At 50.8% G+C, this 17,149-nt stretch overlaps 1 protein-coding gene across 1 annotated transcript; it reads right to left on the bottom strand.

The window, feature by feature from the left end:
• Positions 1-2,897: 2,897 nt before the first annotated feature.
• Positions 2,898-8,737, bottom strand: GPX4 (glutathione peroxidase 4). The gene is made up of 7 exons (XM_084614797.1): positions 8,620-8,737; positions 6,879-6,973; positions 5,764-5,908; positions 4,900-5,051; positions 4,516-4,540; positions 3,759-3,818; positions 2,898-3,178 (listed from the first exon to the last, which is right to left on the bottom strand). The coding sequence occupies exons 1-7, from the start codon at positions 8,692-8,694 to the stop codon at positions 3,146-3,148; spliced, it is 585 nt and encodes a 194-aa protein (XP_084470923.1). The 5' UTR covers positions 8,695-8,737; the 3' UTR covers positions 2,898-3,145.
• Between the last annotated feature and the right edge of the window lie 8,412 nt (positions 8,738-17,149).

Here is a 17,149-nt window from a genome sequence, read left to right as displayed (position 1 = left end):
CTGAAATGTGCTTCCTTTTGCACAGCACTGGTCTCTCAGCCTGGGAGCTTTTGCCTTACACAACAGGGCCTTTCTTGGGCCTGAGAGGGGTCTATTGGAGTATGTCCGGCAGCACACTTTCCTGACCATGCCTGCTTCAGTCGTTGGCTTCTCTGCCTGTGTCTGCCCACTCCACTGGTGTTGATTGTTGGGGGGTGTTCATCCACGGGGCTCATTCTCATTTCAGCAGTCAGACAAGCAGAGTTCAGGTAAGGAAATCCCCACAGAACCCAAACCTGTGGGAGTGGGGGATGGAGTTCCTGACCCCTGTGCCAATAGAAGCAGCAAGGGTCTGAGTCAGAGCTGGCTTCTATTGGCTGTTGCCTTCCCCCTTAGCAAGTCCCTAGGTGAAGATGGGCCCTCCTTGCCCAGCGGTGCTGCTCTAAGTCTCCTCTCCTGGCAATCGTTTGTGGGGGAGAGAGGTGGATGCTTGTCACTACATCTTTTCAGTAGCCCTGTAGCGAAGCAAAGGAGACAATAGTGGGCAGTTTGAAGTGAAGAACCAGACTCAACATGCCTGGCCTTGCTGATCTTTGGTGCAGTTAAATCCTCTCCCCTTTTAGTTTATTTCCGTCCAATGCGTTGTTTGCAGAGCACAAAGGTGCCTGCTGCCGTGTATCCATGTTTCTCAGCGGTGCACGTCAGCTTCTCTTGGTAGAGAATGAGATTACCTGCCTCCATCCCCTTTCTAAAGCACTGAGCTGTAGAAAGGGGGAGCACTGTAAAGCCCAGTTGGTTTACAATGGGCCATTGCAGACAAGTTCTCTAGACAGTTACTGCTGAGCCCAGGTCCTAGCTGCTTTAGATATTTCTGTGCACATATACTCCTCCCAGCTAGCCAGGACTCCTACTCTGGTGCTGCAGATATATTTAATTGCATCTGTAAATCAGCTTATTCTCATACATTTTTCATTGTTAGTTAATTGCTTCTGGCTTTAACTCACGCTGTTGGGTATTCAGTACCTTTTCATCATCTTTTTACCAGTTACCTTCCTTGCTCTCCTCCTGCTCCCTGTCATCACAGTTATTAAGCTACTCTTACCAAAAAGGAAAGAAGTTGAACTCTCTAGAACCACACAACACATTTCCTTAGCCAGGGGCCTGCACCCCTCCTGCCCCTTAAGAGGGAGTCATGGTGAATGATCAGCTGAATGAGAGCTCACTTTGGCCAAAAGAGCTAATGCAATCCTGGGCTGCATAACTGGGGGAATCTCAAGTAGGAGTGGAGAGGTTATTTGACCTCTGTTTTTGGCACTGGTGTGACAGCTGCTGGAATGCAGTGTCCAATTCTGGTGTCTACAATTCAGGGATGTGGATAATTGGAAATTGATCAAAGAGCCATGTGAATAACTAAAAGGTTAGAAAACTGACTCTAGTGACAGATGGAAGATGCTCCCCCTCTTTAGTTTAAGGAAGAGAAAGTTCAAGGCTGACATGATTATAGTCTAAAAGTACGTGCAGAGGGAACAAGTAGGTAACACAGGGCTCTTCAATTTAGCAAAGGAAGATATAATGCCATCCAATGACTGGCAGTTGATGCTAGACAAGTTCAGACTGGAACTAAGGTAATATAACAGTGAGTAATTAACCATTGAAACACTACCAAAGAGTTGTGTTCCATCACAGAATTTAAGTGAAAACCAGATGTTTTTCTAAAAGATCTGCTGTAGGAATTACTCGAGGAAGTTCTGTGGCCTATGTTACACAAGGTCTGATGACAATGGTCCCTTCTAGCCTCAGAATCCATAAAACCCCCCTGAAGACATTTTATAATACAACTCTAGGCCAGTGCAAGACTCACCCAAGTGGGGTTGTTCATGATGCTGTATCATACTAGTTAATTAGGGTTGTGCATAAAGCAGGGCCATCCCATTAACTGCCACACCCTGGCTCATGGCACACTTCCTACAACTGAGGGTGCAGGCTGGGGCAGTGGTCAGACATCATGGGTCTTCAGTCTCTCTCCCCCCACCCCTGTGTTTGTTTCACCAGGGAAAGGTGTGGAGGTAGGAGCCTTTAACCTCTCCCTCATGCCCATCCTTTCACCCAGGGGGGCTGCCTCACTACTACAGCAGTGTAAGTTGCTGCAGCTGGCTTGGCTGCCTCATTAATAGACAGGTTGAGGAGGTTTCTTTAAGCACATTTGTCTCTTGTGGGGAGATCCCAACCCTCTGGCTACTTTACACTTAACCCTTTAGAGACAGGCTCCTGCAGCATGGCAGGGTAAGAATTCTGTTGAACAGAGGTTTGATATTTGCATTCAGATCAAGCAACTAGATTCACAGCTGGTGTGAAATCACCATCAGGTGACAGAGCAGCTGGCCTAGTGCTTACAGCCACAGCATCTGAAAGGGAGGAGGCCTGCAGGCAGCCCAGCTAGTCAGAGCCCTGCTGTAGCTGAGCTGCCGAAAGATGCTGCCTTTGCCTGGTTAGGAAATCTATAATAGCTCCAGGGAAGGCCTAGGCACTTGCTGCTTAATTCCTCTGGGCATTACCAAGGATTATCCCTCTAATCCAGCTGCTGGCCTCCAAGAGCAGGAATTACATAAATTCATGTTTTGCACAAACTTGGGCAGAATAAAATGTTTCCTGGATTTAGATTACTTCCCCAGGATCCAGCAAACCTGTTTCAAACTCCTAGGAGCTGAGTCAATGGCTTTCTGCTCCCCCCTCTGACAGTGGCCAGCAAGGAAGTTGCCAGTACAACCAGACCTTTTTTCCCCAGTAGCTAGTCCCTTGCACTACAGGGAAGAGCATCCTCCCCCACAGAGATTGTATCTACTTGGAAGAATGACTGGAGCTTCCTGTTCTGCACCATGTTACACAGCAGCTTCCAACAGACTCAGACAAGACATTGGTCAGTTTCAGCATAAACTTTTATTGCCATGAAGCCAAGTGCCCATGTCAGGACTATGAAAACTGCCCAGCAACAGCCACCAGCCCAGTGAACCCTTCTTCCCGCAGATGCACGCCAAGTTTCAGGTCTGCCTCACCAGCAGGCTGGCTTTAAGGCAGGCCATCATTAGGGCAGGATGGGAAGACTCCACAGGGAGCAGGTGAGATGTTGCTAAGCAGAGGGAATGGTCCAGTGTCTAAGTGAACAGGTCTACAGGAAATCAGGCAGGTCCTTCTCAATCACCTGCAGAGAAGAGGAGGAAGGAGTCAAGTGCTGTTTCTCTTGAGGGCCTGTGGAGAGACCACCACTGTCCTGTCCATGAAGGATCATACTGAGTCCCTGCCTGCTGTATCCAGAGCTCTGTAGCACTGAGCAAAAACACACCTCCCTTTGCAACACCCCCACCAGCTTTGGACAGTGCTTCTCTGCTACTTGAATCCCACCCTGCTCATTTTCATTCCTCTGCATTATGCTCCTGCAGAGGTAACTCCCCACCCACTACAGGGTGCCAGGGACACTTAAGTTTTGTTAGCCTGTAGAGTGGCAGGAAACCCAGCAGCTTTCTTCCCATGTGTTCCCTGCAGAGATGTTCAGGCTTGGGAGAAACAGACCTGAGTCATGATGCTGCATTACCCAAGTCTTGGTACATGACTAATAGCAAGGGCAGTGCAGGAAGCTATTGGCAAAGTATCTTTCTTCCCTTCCTCCCCCAGGTTTGGACCCACTAGTAAAGCTGTGCTTTGAGACACAGCTTGGCTGTTCAGTTCCGGCAGAGCTAGCCCCCGAGGTTACCGCTTTGTGATACACAGACAGGCTGACTTACATATGGATCATCCATTGGGCTGTATCTCTTCACCACGTGGCCGTCCTTGTTAATGAGAAACTGTGGAGTTAGAAGACAAGCATGAATAATCCTGGACGCACATGCATGCTCTGCCCCACTGGAACTCAATGCTTGAGTCACGCACAACACTACAGGAGATGAGCTTCAAGGCCAGGTTCTGCTATTATGGCTAACTCCCTGGGCAGCAGGGAGGCCATGGGTGGAGAAGCAGCTTTGGGGGCACCTGGCAAACAGCACTGTCCCTCCCCAGGTCACTTATAAGAAGTGCAGCTCGATTGAGTGCTTTGAAATCTGAGCACATGTACAAGGCCTCCCCATCCCCAAATGCTGAAATGCAGCCACCTCTGGCATGAGGCACGCTCTTCCTCACCACCACACAACAATTCAATACACAAAGTGAAGACTGATGTATCCCTCTGAAACTGAGAGGTAGAATGTAGTTAACCCAGCTGGAGCCTGGCCAGACACCCCTATCCCTTAGGGGGTTTGCTCTAGGACCCACATGCAAGGTCAGGGTCTCAATTTTATATCTAGGAGCTATGGGTCAATGCCTGCTCAGGAGGCGCAATCTTACTAGGCTCCCCTGCCCATCTCCAACACCTCTTCCAGCAGCTAAGTGTTTCTTCGAGCCTCCCACCCAACCTTGCTTAGCTCCTGGGATCTTAAAGGATCACACCACAAGTGGTCAGCCCATTTTAGAGCCTAAAACCCCAGTGAGAAGAGAGCAGAGTCCTACCTTTGTGAAGTTCCACTTTATTGCACTAGGAAGGAGAGAGACCACCAGTGAGACAAGAGCTGTTTTAAAGCAGTCCCAGCACTGACAGGAGTGCCCACCCACCACAGCCCCACACCTAACCCAACAGCCTGCTCTGCCACTACTTCCAACAGGCCCAAGCTGGGGACTGCTGTGTGACCAATCCATCCACCCCACATCCCCTTCCTCTCCAGTCCAGTGGGTCACTGTTGCCAGTGGTGCAGCTGAAGTCTCCTCTTTTGGTTTCATCACAGGATTGATTTGCTCCCCCGCACTCCCCATTCCAATGACACCAGTGGGGCCAGGCTGTTTCTCTAATGCTACCACTTCCTTCTGGGTCTGTTCCTGCTCAGGGTCTGCACTCACTTTCCCAGGGTGCCTCTTCCTTTGGGCTGGTCTTTCATCCATTTCCAGAGAGGATGGGCATTGTTCCCATTGACCTCTACCTTACTATAGAGGTCAAACTTCACCCCATAGCTTGCAACAAATTGTTTGATCTGTGACTCATCCCCAGGCTCCTAAGAAGCAAAGAGAAGGGTTACTGTGGGAAGTGAGTGGTCTTGCATTATTAGGCAATGACTGACTACTCAAAACCCCATTCCATTTCGATTAAGCGCAGTTCCAGGCTCAGACTCTGAGGGCAGGATGCGTGTACATTGAAAGAATGAAGTTGAGCGGGCTGGGTGATGAAGGACACGAGCTTCCTGCTTCTAGAATATCCCACTCATTGCTAGGACACAGCTGGCAGGGAGCATGGTTACTTGAATACAACTGGGCTCGGGAGAGGACTCGAGCCACATGGTCCACCGGAACGCCTGGCAGAGCTGTGGTTCCATGTTCTAATGCACACAGTCACCTACAGCCTCCTTGTGCCTCAGGCGGACCAGCTGAAGACTGGGTAGAGCCCAGAGGAGCTCAGCAAGTCTGGGTGCATTACCCCAGATTGGTGGCAAACAGCCTAGCTCTTTTTTTTGGTAGAGACATCAAAGAGTCAGTGGGCCAAAGACTAAACTGTACTCCCACTCATATGCTAGGGAGGCTGTGTTAGCTGTTTATCTGATGGTAGTACTCAAAGGCTCTATATGCTGGGAATACTTGCTAGGCCCATGCTAACTACAGGCATCCTTCAGTCTCATGGGCTACCGAGCCAGCCCCCTTTGCTAGGGAGAAAGAGTGACTTTTTCCCCTAGAGGAACCCCCTTTCCTTAGCAGGCAGGGTGTGCCACCGACCTGGTTTCCAAACTGGTTGCAGGGGAAGCCCAGGATGCGTAAACCCTTCTCAGCGTATCTGGCGTACATATTGACAAGCTGAGTGTAGCTTACAGCAGTTTTTCCTCATTTGGATGCTACATTGGTGATGATGCAGACAAACCCCCTGGGAAAGAAGCAGGAGTCACTGACAGTTACTACAAAAGGGTTGGGGTTGATCTACCCCACAAAGATAGACATATCTGCAACAAGGGACCCTACCTACATAATGGCTATTGCTTTTCTGCCCTGTTGGATATAACCTGCTAACTGGATCCTCACATGCACCCCTTTCCCGGACTCATTCACATCAGATGTGAGTGGGATAGCTCAGTGGTTTGAGCATTGGCCTGCTAAACCCAGGGTTGTGAGTTCAATCCTTGAGGGGGCCATTTAGGGATCTGGGGCAAAAATTGGGGATCAGTCCTGCTTTGAGCAGGGGGTTGGACTTGATGACCTCCTGAGGTCCCTTCTAACTACGATTCTACGTGAATGGTCCTGTGCGAGGAGATCTCAAGGGCTAGTAGCGCTTCTTGCTATGCTCCATTTGACAGTGGCAACTCCATTTTAAGGGGGAGGAAGGGATAGCTCAGTGGTTTGAGCATTGGCCTGCTAAACCCAGGGTTGTGAGTTCAATCCTTGAGGGGGCCATTTAGGGATCAGGGCAAAAATTGGGGATTGGTCCTGCTTTGAGCAGGGGGTTGGACTAGATGACCTCCTGAGGTCCCTTCCAACCCTATGATTCTATGAGTAACAATTTTCCACACCTCTTCCCATCAGGTGCAAGTCACAGATCTTCTGAACCCCACCCACAGTCAGGCAGAGCCTGTCCATCAGGAGCCAAGCTGTCCCTGCTTAGTTCAGTTGCCTGTGTAGTCCCTTTTGGGCACCCCTCCTCCCCAGGGCCTGGTTGTGATGCTCTTTCAGCAGCACTCCTCCCTGAACTGGGAGTATTAACAATTTTTTTGGTGTTGGCTAGACAAGATTAGGGGAGACTGAAGTATTAATAGCCTAACTACAGGCTAGTCACATGCTTGTGCTTTGGGTACCTCACTGAGCCAGCCCAGCTCACAGCATCTGGGTTCCTCACCACTTACCTGTACTTTTCCAGGGAAACATCATTGCCATCAATATCTTTGGCATGGAATTCATAGATTGATTTGGCAGCTCGCCAGTCATCTGCCTGTGCACACTGCAAGACAGCCAGGGCTCAAGATCAGTTTTGCAATAAAGGGATCTCATCCCAGTCTGAGCACAGAAGTCAGATATGCAGCATGCCAGGGGAAGGCAGCAGCCACATATTCAAGAGAGGCTGTTCCACTACCATCAAAATGCCTCTCTTCAGACAACTACCTTCACTCACTGTTCCTCTCTTGCCACCTGATCATCATCAAAGATAGGGACCTACTCCTACCAAAAATGGAAATGGTTCAACTGTCTAGAACCATACACAATACCCCACTTCTTTACTCAAGGGTCTACAGTCCTTCCTCCCCCAACAGCAGTACTGGGCGGGGCTTGCTGCAGGTTACCTTACACACAGGTCAAAACCTCCACTGTTCAAATTGGTATTAGAGACTTAAAGCAATTTACTGCACACAAAGCAGAGGATCAAGAGGGTCAATACCCTGGAGGATTGCTGTGAATCACAGCACTAATCTCGGCTATAAAAGGAATCAACACGGGGCACAAGAGGTACTAGGGCTCCGGGGACAGGAGGAGGTCTTGTGACCGTGACTCAGAAGCAGTCTTCTCCCCGCTGCACTGGGCTGAGACAGAGCAGCCTCCGCCGAGCCAGCCCCCCCAGCCCGGATCTCGGGGCTGGTCCGGGGCGGCTGCTGCAGGAGCACCCCCATGCCGCTGTCCCGCGGACCGGGACCTGGGCACTGCGCTGGGGCAGCCCCGTATTGCCCACGGGCCTGCTCGTGCCCTTAAGAGTCACAGGACCCGCCACGCCCCCAGCCCCTCGTCCCACTCCCCGAACCCCCCCGTCCCGGACCCCGCCCCTCGTCCCCCGCCCCGAACCCCCCCGCCCGTCGTCCCCTTCCCCCCCAGCCCTGGATCCCGCCCCCCCAGCCCCTCGTCCCCTTCCCCCCCGCCCTGGATCCCGCCCCCCGTCCCCCGCCCCGGACCCCCTCGTCCCCTTCCCCCCCCGCCCCCCGTCCCCCGCCCTGGATCCCGCGTCCCCCGCCCCGGATCCCCCAGCCCCTCGTCCCCCGCCCCGGACCCCCTCGTCCCGGACCCCCCGCGCCCGTCGTCCCCTTCCCCCCCCGCCCTGGATCCCGCCCCCCCAGCCCCTCGTCCCCTTCCCCCCCCAGACCCCCTCGTCCCCAGCCCTGGATCCCGCCCCCCCAGCCCCTCGTCCCCTTCCCCCCCCGCCCCCCCAGCCCCTCGTCCCCTTCCCCCCCCGCCCTGGATCCCGCCCCCCCAGACCCCCCCGCCCTGGATCCCGCCCCCCCAGCCCCGGATCCCGCCCCCCCAGCCCCTCGTCCCCTTCCCCCCCCTGGATCCCGCCCCCCCCAGCCCCTCGTCCCGGACCCCCTCGTCCCCTTCCCCCCCCCGCCCTGGATCCCGCCCCCCCAGCCCCTCGTCCCCCGCCCCGGACCCCCTCGTCCCCTTCCTTCGTCCCCTTCCCCCGCCCCGGACCCCCCCGTCCCCTTCCCCAGACCCCTCCCGCACCCCCTCGTCCCCTTCCCCCGCCCCTCAGCCTGCGCTGGGGGGGGCCTCCCTCGGGCCCCCTCTCCCGGCGGGGGGGCTCGGGCCTCTCTAGCCGCCCCGATGGTAGGACCACAGAGAGGCGGCGGCCGGAGGGGAGCTCGAGCCCGGCCCCGCACTCACCATGCTCCGGCTCAGACCCCGCGCGCCGAGTGCCCCGCACAGCAGCACCCGCCCGCCCAGGCGGCCCCAATTCATGGCAACGGGCCCCGCCCCAACGGCCGGCCCCGGCCTCGGCCTCACCCGCTCCGCCAATCAGCGACGGGCGCCCCGCCCCCCTCGGCTCCCGGCGCCCCGCCCCCGGCCGCTCCGACCAATCAGCGGCCGAAGAGCCCCAGCAGCAAGCGACCTAAGTCCGACCCCTACAGTCACGTGAGCTCAACCAATCGGGAGAGGGCGGGGGTTATCGCGCTTGTTTAGCCGATTGCAGCGTCCAGGGGGAGGGGCGACCCAGGGTGGAACAGCCCAGAGTGCACCAGGCTGCAGGGGGAGGGGGCGACCCAGGGTGGAACAGCCCAGAGTGCACCAGGCTGCAGGGGGAGGGGGCGACCCAGGGTGGAACAGCCCAGAGTGCACCAGGCTGCAGGGGGAGGGGGCGACCCAGGGTGGAGCAGCCCAGAGTGCACCAGGCTGCAGGGGGAGGGGGCGACCCAGGGTGGAACAGCCCAGAGTGCACCAGGCTGCAGGGGGAGGGGGCGACCCAGGGTGGAGCATGTAGGAGGGTGGTTTGCAAAGCACCAGGCAGGGCTATCTAATAATTAGCAAGTGTCACTCCTTTCTCCCAGAGTTGCCAACTGTCTAATCACATAAAGTCCAAAGCACAGTTGCCAGCTTTCACCTGGTAAATAAGCTCCTCGACTTTCACACTAAACCAAAAATCAAGCTAATCCCGTTTCAAAACAAGGCCAAAACAAGGGAATCCCTAAGAACTTCTTCTTCCCCCCCGCGGCGTGCGGTCTGGGACTGTGGTGGGCCTGCTGTGCACCCCTGACTCTCTCCCCCCCTTGCCCCTGCTTGCCAGGAGCCGATCCAAAAAAAGAAGCAGCAAGCTACAAGCCAAAAACTAGCCAACAAGCAACTCACAAGACAATTAAGCCAAAAGCAAGCCCAATTTCTGTGGGTTTTTTTCGCGGGTTTGGTATGTCTGGTCCAAACCCAAACACCCTTGCCCCGCCCCCTGCCCTGAGGCCCCGCCCCTTCTCCAAGGGCCCGCCAAGGGGAGCTGCAGAAAGGGCGCTCGGGGCGGAGGCAGTGCATAGAGACCCCCTGGCCACCCCTGCCTGCGCCTAAAAGCCAGACATGCCGCCACTTCCAGGAACTGCATGGAGCCAGGGCAGGTAGGGAGCCTGCCTTAGCTCTGTTGCGCTGCCCCGGCACCTGGCAACCCTAGTTCCCCCCATTGTAGAATGGGGATAATAACTTATTTTATCCCACCTTTTGTCTATTTATTTGACTTCAGTGGAGATTGGCTCAGACCCTTGGATTGGAAGTTCTTCAGGGCAGGGACAGAACCTTTCACCGTATATTTGTACAGCGCCTAGCACTGGGGGCACTGATCTCTGTTGGAGTCTCTTGGCAGTACTGTGCAAAATAATAGTAATAGGGGGATGCTGTTTTCTAGCCTTGAAGGATCTATGGGTAACTATAACAGTAGGATTGGTATCACTGGCAACAGTGAAGGGGAAAGGAGTCTAGGAGAGCTGGCTGTATTTCAAGGAATCCCTGTTGAGGTTACAGGGACAAACCATCCTGATGTGTCGAAAGAATAGTAAATATGGCAGGCGACCAGCTTGGCTTAACGGTGAAATCCTAGCGGATCTTAAACATAAAAAAGAAGCTTACAAGAAGTGGAAGGTTGGACATATGACCAGGGAAGAGTATAAAAATATTGCTCGGGCATGTAGGAATGAAATCAGGAGGGCCAAATTGCACCTGGAGCTGCAGCTAGCAAGAGATGTTAAGAGTAACAAGAAGGGTTTCTTCAGGTATGTTGGCAACAAGAAGAAAGCCAAGGAAAGTGTGGGCCCCTTACTGAATGAGGGAGGCAACCTAGTGACAGAGGATGTGGAAAAAGCTAATGTACTCAATGCTTTTTTTGCCTCTGTCTTCACTAACAAGGTCAGCTCCCAGACTGCTGCGCTGGGCATCACAGCATGGGGAGTAGATGGCCAGCCCTCTGTGGAGAAAGAGGTGGTTAGGGACTATTTAGAAAAGCTGGACGTGCACAAGTCCATGGGGCCGGACGAATTGTATACGAGAGTGCTGAAGGAATTGGTGGCTGTGATTGCAGAGCCATTGGCCATTATCTTTGAAAACTCGTGACAAACGGGGGAAGTCCCGGATGACTGGAAAAAGGCTAATGTAGTGCCAATCTTTAAAAAAGGGAAGAAGGAGGATCCTGGGAACTACAGGCCAGTCAGCCTCACCTCAGTACCCGGAAAAATCATGGAGCAGGTCCTCAAAGAATCAATCCTGAAGCACTTACATGAGAGGAAAGTGATCAGGAACAGTCAGCATGGATTCACCAAGGGAAGGTCATGCCTGACTAATCTAATCGCCTTCTATGATGAGATTACTGGTTCTGTGGATGAAGGGAAAGCAGTGGATGTATTGTTTCTTGACTTTAGCAAAGCTTTTGACACGGTCTCCCACAGTATTCTTCTCAGCAAGTTAAAGAAGTATGGGCTGGATGAATGCACTATAAGGTGGGTAAAAAGTTGGCTAGATTGTCGGGCTCAACGGGTAGTGATCAATGGCTCCATGTCTAGTTGGCAGCCGGTGTCAAGTGGAGTGCCCCAGGGGTCGGTCCTGGGGCCGGTTTTGTTCAATATCTTCATCAATGATCTGGAGGATGGTGTGGATTGCACTCTCAGCAAATTTGCGGATGATACTAAACTAGGAGGAGTGGTAGATACGCTGGAGGGCAGGGATAGGATACAGAGGGACCTAGACAAATTGGAGGATTGGGCCAAAAGAAATCTGATGAGGTTCAATAAGGATAAGTGCAGGGTCCTGCACTTAGGACGGAAGAACCCAATGCACAGCTACAGACTAGGGACCGAATGGCTAGGCAGCAGTTCTGCGGAAAAGGACCTAGGGGTGACAGTGGACGAGAAGCTGGATATGAGTCAGCAGTGTGCCCTTGTTGCCAAGAAGGCCAATGACATTTTGGGATGTATAAGTAGGGGCATAGCGAGCAGATCGAGGGACGTGATCGTCCCCCTCTATTCGACATTGGTGAGGCCTCATCTGGAGTACTGTGTCCACTTTTGGGCCCCACACTGCAAGAAGGATGTGGATAAATTGGAGAGAGTCCAGCGAAGGGCAACAAAAATTATTAGGGGTCTGGAACACATGACTTATGAGGAGAGGCTGAGGGAACTGGGATTGTTTAGTCTGCAGAAGAGAAGAATGAGGGGGGATTTGATAGCTGCTTTCAACTTCATGAGAGGTGGTTCCAGAGAGGATGATTCTAGACTATTCTCAGTGGTAGAAGAGGATAGGACAAGGAGTAATGGTCTCAAGTTGCAGTGGGGGAGGTTTAGGTTGGATATTAGGAAAAAACTTTTTCACTAGGAGGGTGGTGAAACACTGGAATGCATTACCTAGGGTGGTGGTAGAATCTCCTTCCTTAGAAGTTTTTTAAGGTCAGGCTTGACAAAGCCCTGGCTGGGATGATTTAATTGGGGATTGGTCCTACTTTGAGCAGGGGGTTGGACTAGATGACCTCCTGAGGTCCCTTCCAATCCTGATATTCTATGATTCTATGATTCCCAGGAAGACATAAAAGATGTTGGATCTATCTTGAAATAAACTCACACCCTCTCCCATAAAAGAAGAAAGAAACAGGGAGTGGAAAAGGAAAGGTACACTTCTTTGTAACCTCAGACCACAGACAAACCAGGTGCAGCCCAGAGGTTTAAATACCACAGAACTCCTGTGTGGAGACACCACCTTAAATGAAAGAGGATGAACTGTAGTAAGAACCTGCAGAAAACAGTTTCCACCCCTATTATTAAGCAGCAGTTGTTATTAAAAAGCAGATTGGAACATTTGGATGGGAAAAGGGTCATTCAAAGTGAAATCAACATTGCTCAGACTCCAGCGGTAGCTCCCTAATGGCTGAATTCTAGGCAATTGCTAGGAAGAGGAAAAGATGTGGAGAAAAAATTCTAGTTCCCTCTCCCTCAACTGCTTATTTGTGGTCTTGTCATATGGTTGCATCCCCCAGAGACTTTAACTGACACTGCAGGGTACAATTCAATGTGAAGTTTTAATTTTAAGACAGATAAAACGAGGAAGGGGTGGTGTCTAATAAAATAAAATCACTTCAATTTGGGTTGCAAAACAGGTGGGACAAGCACCTGTCAGGGATGGTCTTGGTCCTGCCACAGCACAGGGGGCTGGACTTGATGGTTTCTTGAGGTCCTTTCCAGCCCGACATTTCTGTGGTTCTGTGATTAATACTAGATGGGGGTCTGTGAATTAGAAAGATTAGAAGGGTGGATGGATCATTGTTTTAGTTCATAAAAATTGATCATTTCTGTTCATGTCTTTCTGAGCCCTGATCTGCTGGCATGCAGTATTGCCTCAGAGCCAGGGAAAAAGTATGAGAAAGAATCAGCTTTGCAACCAGCAGATGAAAGGATAATGCAAGTTGGAAGAGGAAGGGGTCCTTGCTGATGGGTTGAATATTTTCTAGTGTGTTGTGAGGGAGGGAGGAGGGACGGTAACTTTGGATTACAGAATGAAAGGATAGAAAAGAACCTCAGTAGCATAGGATGTTTGTCGAGGGTCCTCTTTCTGTCTCTGCCAGTTGGCCTTATCTCTCGAAATTGCATAAAATCCCCCATCAAAGGGGCTTTTAATGTGAGCGGTGTGAGAAATTGCAAGCTTTGCTTTTGGCACGTCACAGTCCTTTGACCAAATGTCAAGAGCTGAGATGCTCAAAACTATCATCAAAACCAAGCAACCAGCACATTCAAAACTGGCTTCCCCTTCCCGCTGGGAAGGAGGAATACCCTTTCCCAAGTTAAACTGGCCGCATCCAATATATGCACATTTGTGTTCGGCCTGTATATCACTTTTCCTTTGGTCGGGAGAAATCATCAGAGCTGAATTTTTCCTATCCACGGCTACAAGGTGACACTAATGCAAGGAGGACAGATGTTTACATTGGCACCTCCCAATGCAGCAGCATGACAATTCCTATTCTATGCTATACAGGTTCTTATACCCATCTCACATCACTGTAGTATCTGAGCACTTTCCAGGCCTGCTTTAACAACACAATTAACGTCTGTCACATGAGGTTAATTCTTTCTCTCTCCTCCTCTCCCCTGGGAGAATTGTGTGGGCCGTGAAGTGTTTTGTTTTGGTAGGATTTTGGTTTTGTTGCTTGTAAATGTCCGTGCTGCTCTGTTTGTGTTCGAGAAGGCCGGTGGGAGAAGTGCGCCTTGTGCTTGGAGCAGAAGGTGAAGAGCTTTGGGGATGGTCCTGGGTTCCTCATGTGTTCATCCCACGGTTTCAGAGCAGTTCCCGAGAGCTCGGGCTCCTGCACAGGCAGGCTCTACCCTTACGATGCTGTAATTTGATACAACAAATCACATTGCAGGAAAACAGCCATCACGTTTTGGGGTACAATCCAGATCAGTCAGGGGCTGTGCCATCACCTTCCCAGTTACTCTGGCTGCCTTCAAATGCTCTAATGCTGTTGCTCACAGCCTGTACACCAGCAGCCAGCTGACAAGCATGCAGTCCCCTGAGTGTCCGTGAGCTTTGTAACTCTGGTTCAGTGCCCTGACCCCAGCAGCCGGCCTACAGCACAACAGCCCCACTCTAGTTTCTGTCACCCAGTTACCTTATGCCGGGATAATTGATAAATGATAATTGATTAAATGATTATTCAGGTTTCTCTCCTACAATCCATTCCCCTAGACTTCAGTCCCTTGATTGAAGTACCCATCTTTCTGCAATCTAAAAAATTCGGGCCTCTTTGGTCCCTCTGGTTCTCTGCCCCTCCCTTTCTAGCCCAGTAAACCTTTGAAAAGCTTCTCTCTCAAAGTTCCTTAACCTTGCTTCAAGAGGCAGGAAGGCTTCCCGGAGTGCTGCTTCCCCCATGGAAATTGTTAAGTGATCATCTCTCCCCACGTACTCTCCTGCTGCCTTTGTTTACCTCGCATGTAAATAAGCCTTTGTTGTCTCTGGCTGATGACCAAGTTATGCAGACAAGCAAATACAGAGCCCCTTGTGATCTGGAACTGCTGATTTCCTAACTCTCTTGTGAGCTGTTTACCGAATACGTAAATTGCAGTCCCATTGTCATAAGTCAGCCCTGCTGCATTTGTTTTCATGCTCTGCACAGACCTGTATCTGCTTCCTTCAAAACATAATACCAGAGAACATCAGTAACGTCAGGTATAGTATTAACACATACATTTCACAGTGAAGGAGTACTTGTGGCACCTTAGAGACTAACCAATTTATTTGAGCATGAGCTTTCGTGAGCTACAGCTCACTTCATCGGATGCATACCGTGGAAACTGCAGTAGACATCATATACACACAGATACCATGAAACAATACCCCCTCCCACCCCACTGTCCTGCTGGTAATAGCTTATCTAAAGTGATCATCAAGTTGGTCCACAGTATGCATCCGATGAAGTGAGCTGTAGCTCACGAAAGCTCATGCTCAAATAAATTGGTTAGTCTCTAAGGTGCCACAAGTACTCCTTTTCTTTTTGCAAAGACAGACTAACACGGCTGTTACTCTGAAACCTGTTGTCATAAATATAGCGGGAAGGGTAAACCCCTTTGAAACCCCTCCTGGCCAGGGGAAAGCTCCTCTCACCTGTAAAGGGTTAAGAAGCTAAAGGTAACCTCGCTGGCACCTGACCAAAATGACCAATGAGGAGACAAGATACTTTCAAAAGCTGGGAGGAGGGGGAGAAACAAAGGGTCTGTGTGTTTGTCTATAGTCTGTCTTTGTCGGGGATAGACCAGGAATGGAGTCTTAGAACTTTTAGTAAGTAATCTAGCTAGGTATGTGTTAGATTATGATTTCTTTAAATGGCTGAGAAAAGAATTGTGCTGAATAGAATAACTATTTCTGTCTGTGTATCTTTTTTGTAACTTAAGGTTTTGCCTAGAGGGGTTCTCTATGTTTTTGAATCTAATTACCCTGTAAGATATCTACCATCCTGATTTTACAGAGGGGATTTCTTTATTCCTATTTACTTCTATTTTTATTAAAAGTCTACTTGTAAGAAACTGAATGCTTTTTCATTGTTCTCAGATCCAAGGGTTTGGGTCTGTGGTCACCTAGGCAAATTGGTGAGGCTTTTTACCAAACCTTGTCCAGGAAGTGGGGTGCAAGGTTTTGGGAAGTATTTTGGGGGGAAGGATGCGTCCAAACAGCTCTTCCCCAGTAACCAGTATTAGTTTGGTGGTGGTAGCGGCCAGTCCAAGGACAACGGGTGGAATATTTTGTACCTTGGGGAAGTTTTGACCTAAGCTGGTAAAGATAAGCTTAGGAGGTTTTTCATGCAGGTCCCCACATCTGTACCCTAGAGTTCAGAGTGGGGGAGGAACCTTGACATGGTGGCATAGTGGTGGGATTAACCTGAAATCATTTTGAGATCCAGTTGAGATTTTTTGAACTAGAAATACAGATTTTAAAAAGGAATTTTTTTTTCCCTTTGGAAAGGAAGTCCAGAAAGCAGCTTTGAAACTGAAAGCAGCTTGTTTTTTCTCTGCTTTGTGGCCAAGCAGAGACAAAAGGGGATTATCTTCGTGAATTGCAGGTTTTCTTTGCCTGGAGGCAGGGTACTTAACTCCTGCAGGGAAATTCACAGTCTTCCAACCCAGAGTTTTTTTTTCTTTTCTTCCTAAAAGTAAATAGGGGGGGGGGTGTTCTACCCATTTGCTTTTTCTTTGGGCTGGGTAAGCAGATTTCCAAGTAGTTGGAGGTTTTTTGCTTTCATTTGGGCCCAGAGCAGAGACAAGGGAATTGACTTTTTCTGTAGGCTGACAATCACGATCAGAGAATAGGTATTCTATTCCAGCACAGCAAAATTTTACAGCCAAGTTTTGTTTGTTTATTTCTAAACCTCGGGTGTAAAGTTAGTTAAAAACTGCAGCTCGACTACAGCTGGAATTAGCCAAATTTCAGGCTGAGGAAAAACAAAGGGAACATGAAAGACAGATAGAACTCATGCGGCTGGAGAAGGAGGTACAGGAGGCTGCCCACAAGAGGGAAATGGAGGCAAGGAAGCATGTGGAGGAGGAGAAGGAAAAAGAGAGGAAGCATGTGGAGGAGATGGAGAGGATAAAGGCCCAGCAGAATATACCAACAAACCCTATTAATCCTTCTCCAGGTACCACTTCCCATCCCAGAAAGTTCCCCACCTACAAGGCAGGTGATGATACTGAGGCCTTCTTAGAAAACTTTGAAAGGGCCTGCCTTGGGTACAACATCTCTACTGACCAATACATGGTAGAGCTGAGGCCGCAGCTCAGTGGACCCTTAGCTGAGGTGGCAGCTGAAATGCCTAAAGAACACATGAACAAGTATGAACTGTTTAAATCCAAGGCGAGAGTCAGAATGGGGATAACACCCGAGCAGTCTCGTCGGAGGTTCAGAGCCCTAAGGT

The sequence above is a fragment of the Lepidochelys olivacea genome (genome assembly GCF_965140295.1).
Source record: "Lepidochelys olivacea isolate rLepOli2 genome assembly, chromosome: 25".
NCBI lineage: Eukaryota > Metazoa > Chordata > Testudines > Cheloniidae > Lepidochelys > Lepidochelys olivacea.
Note: the sequence above shows the minus strand (reverse complement) of the source record. Positions and strands in the feature narration are given on the sequence as shown.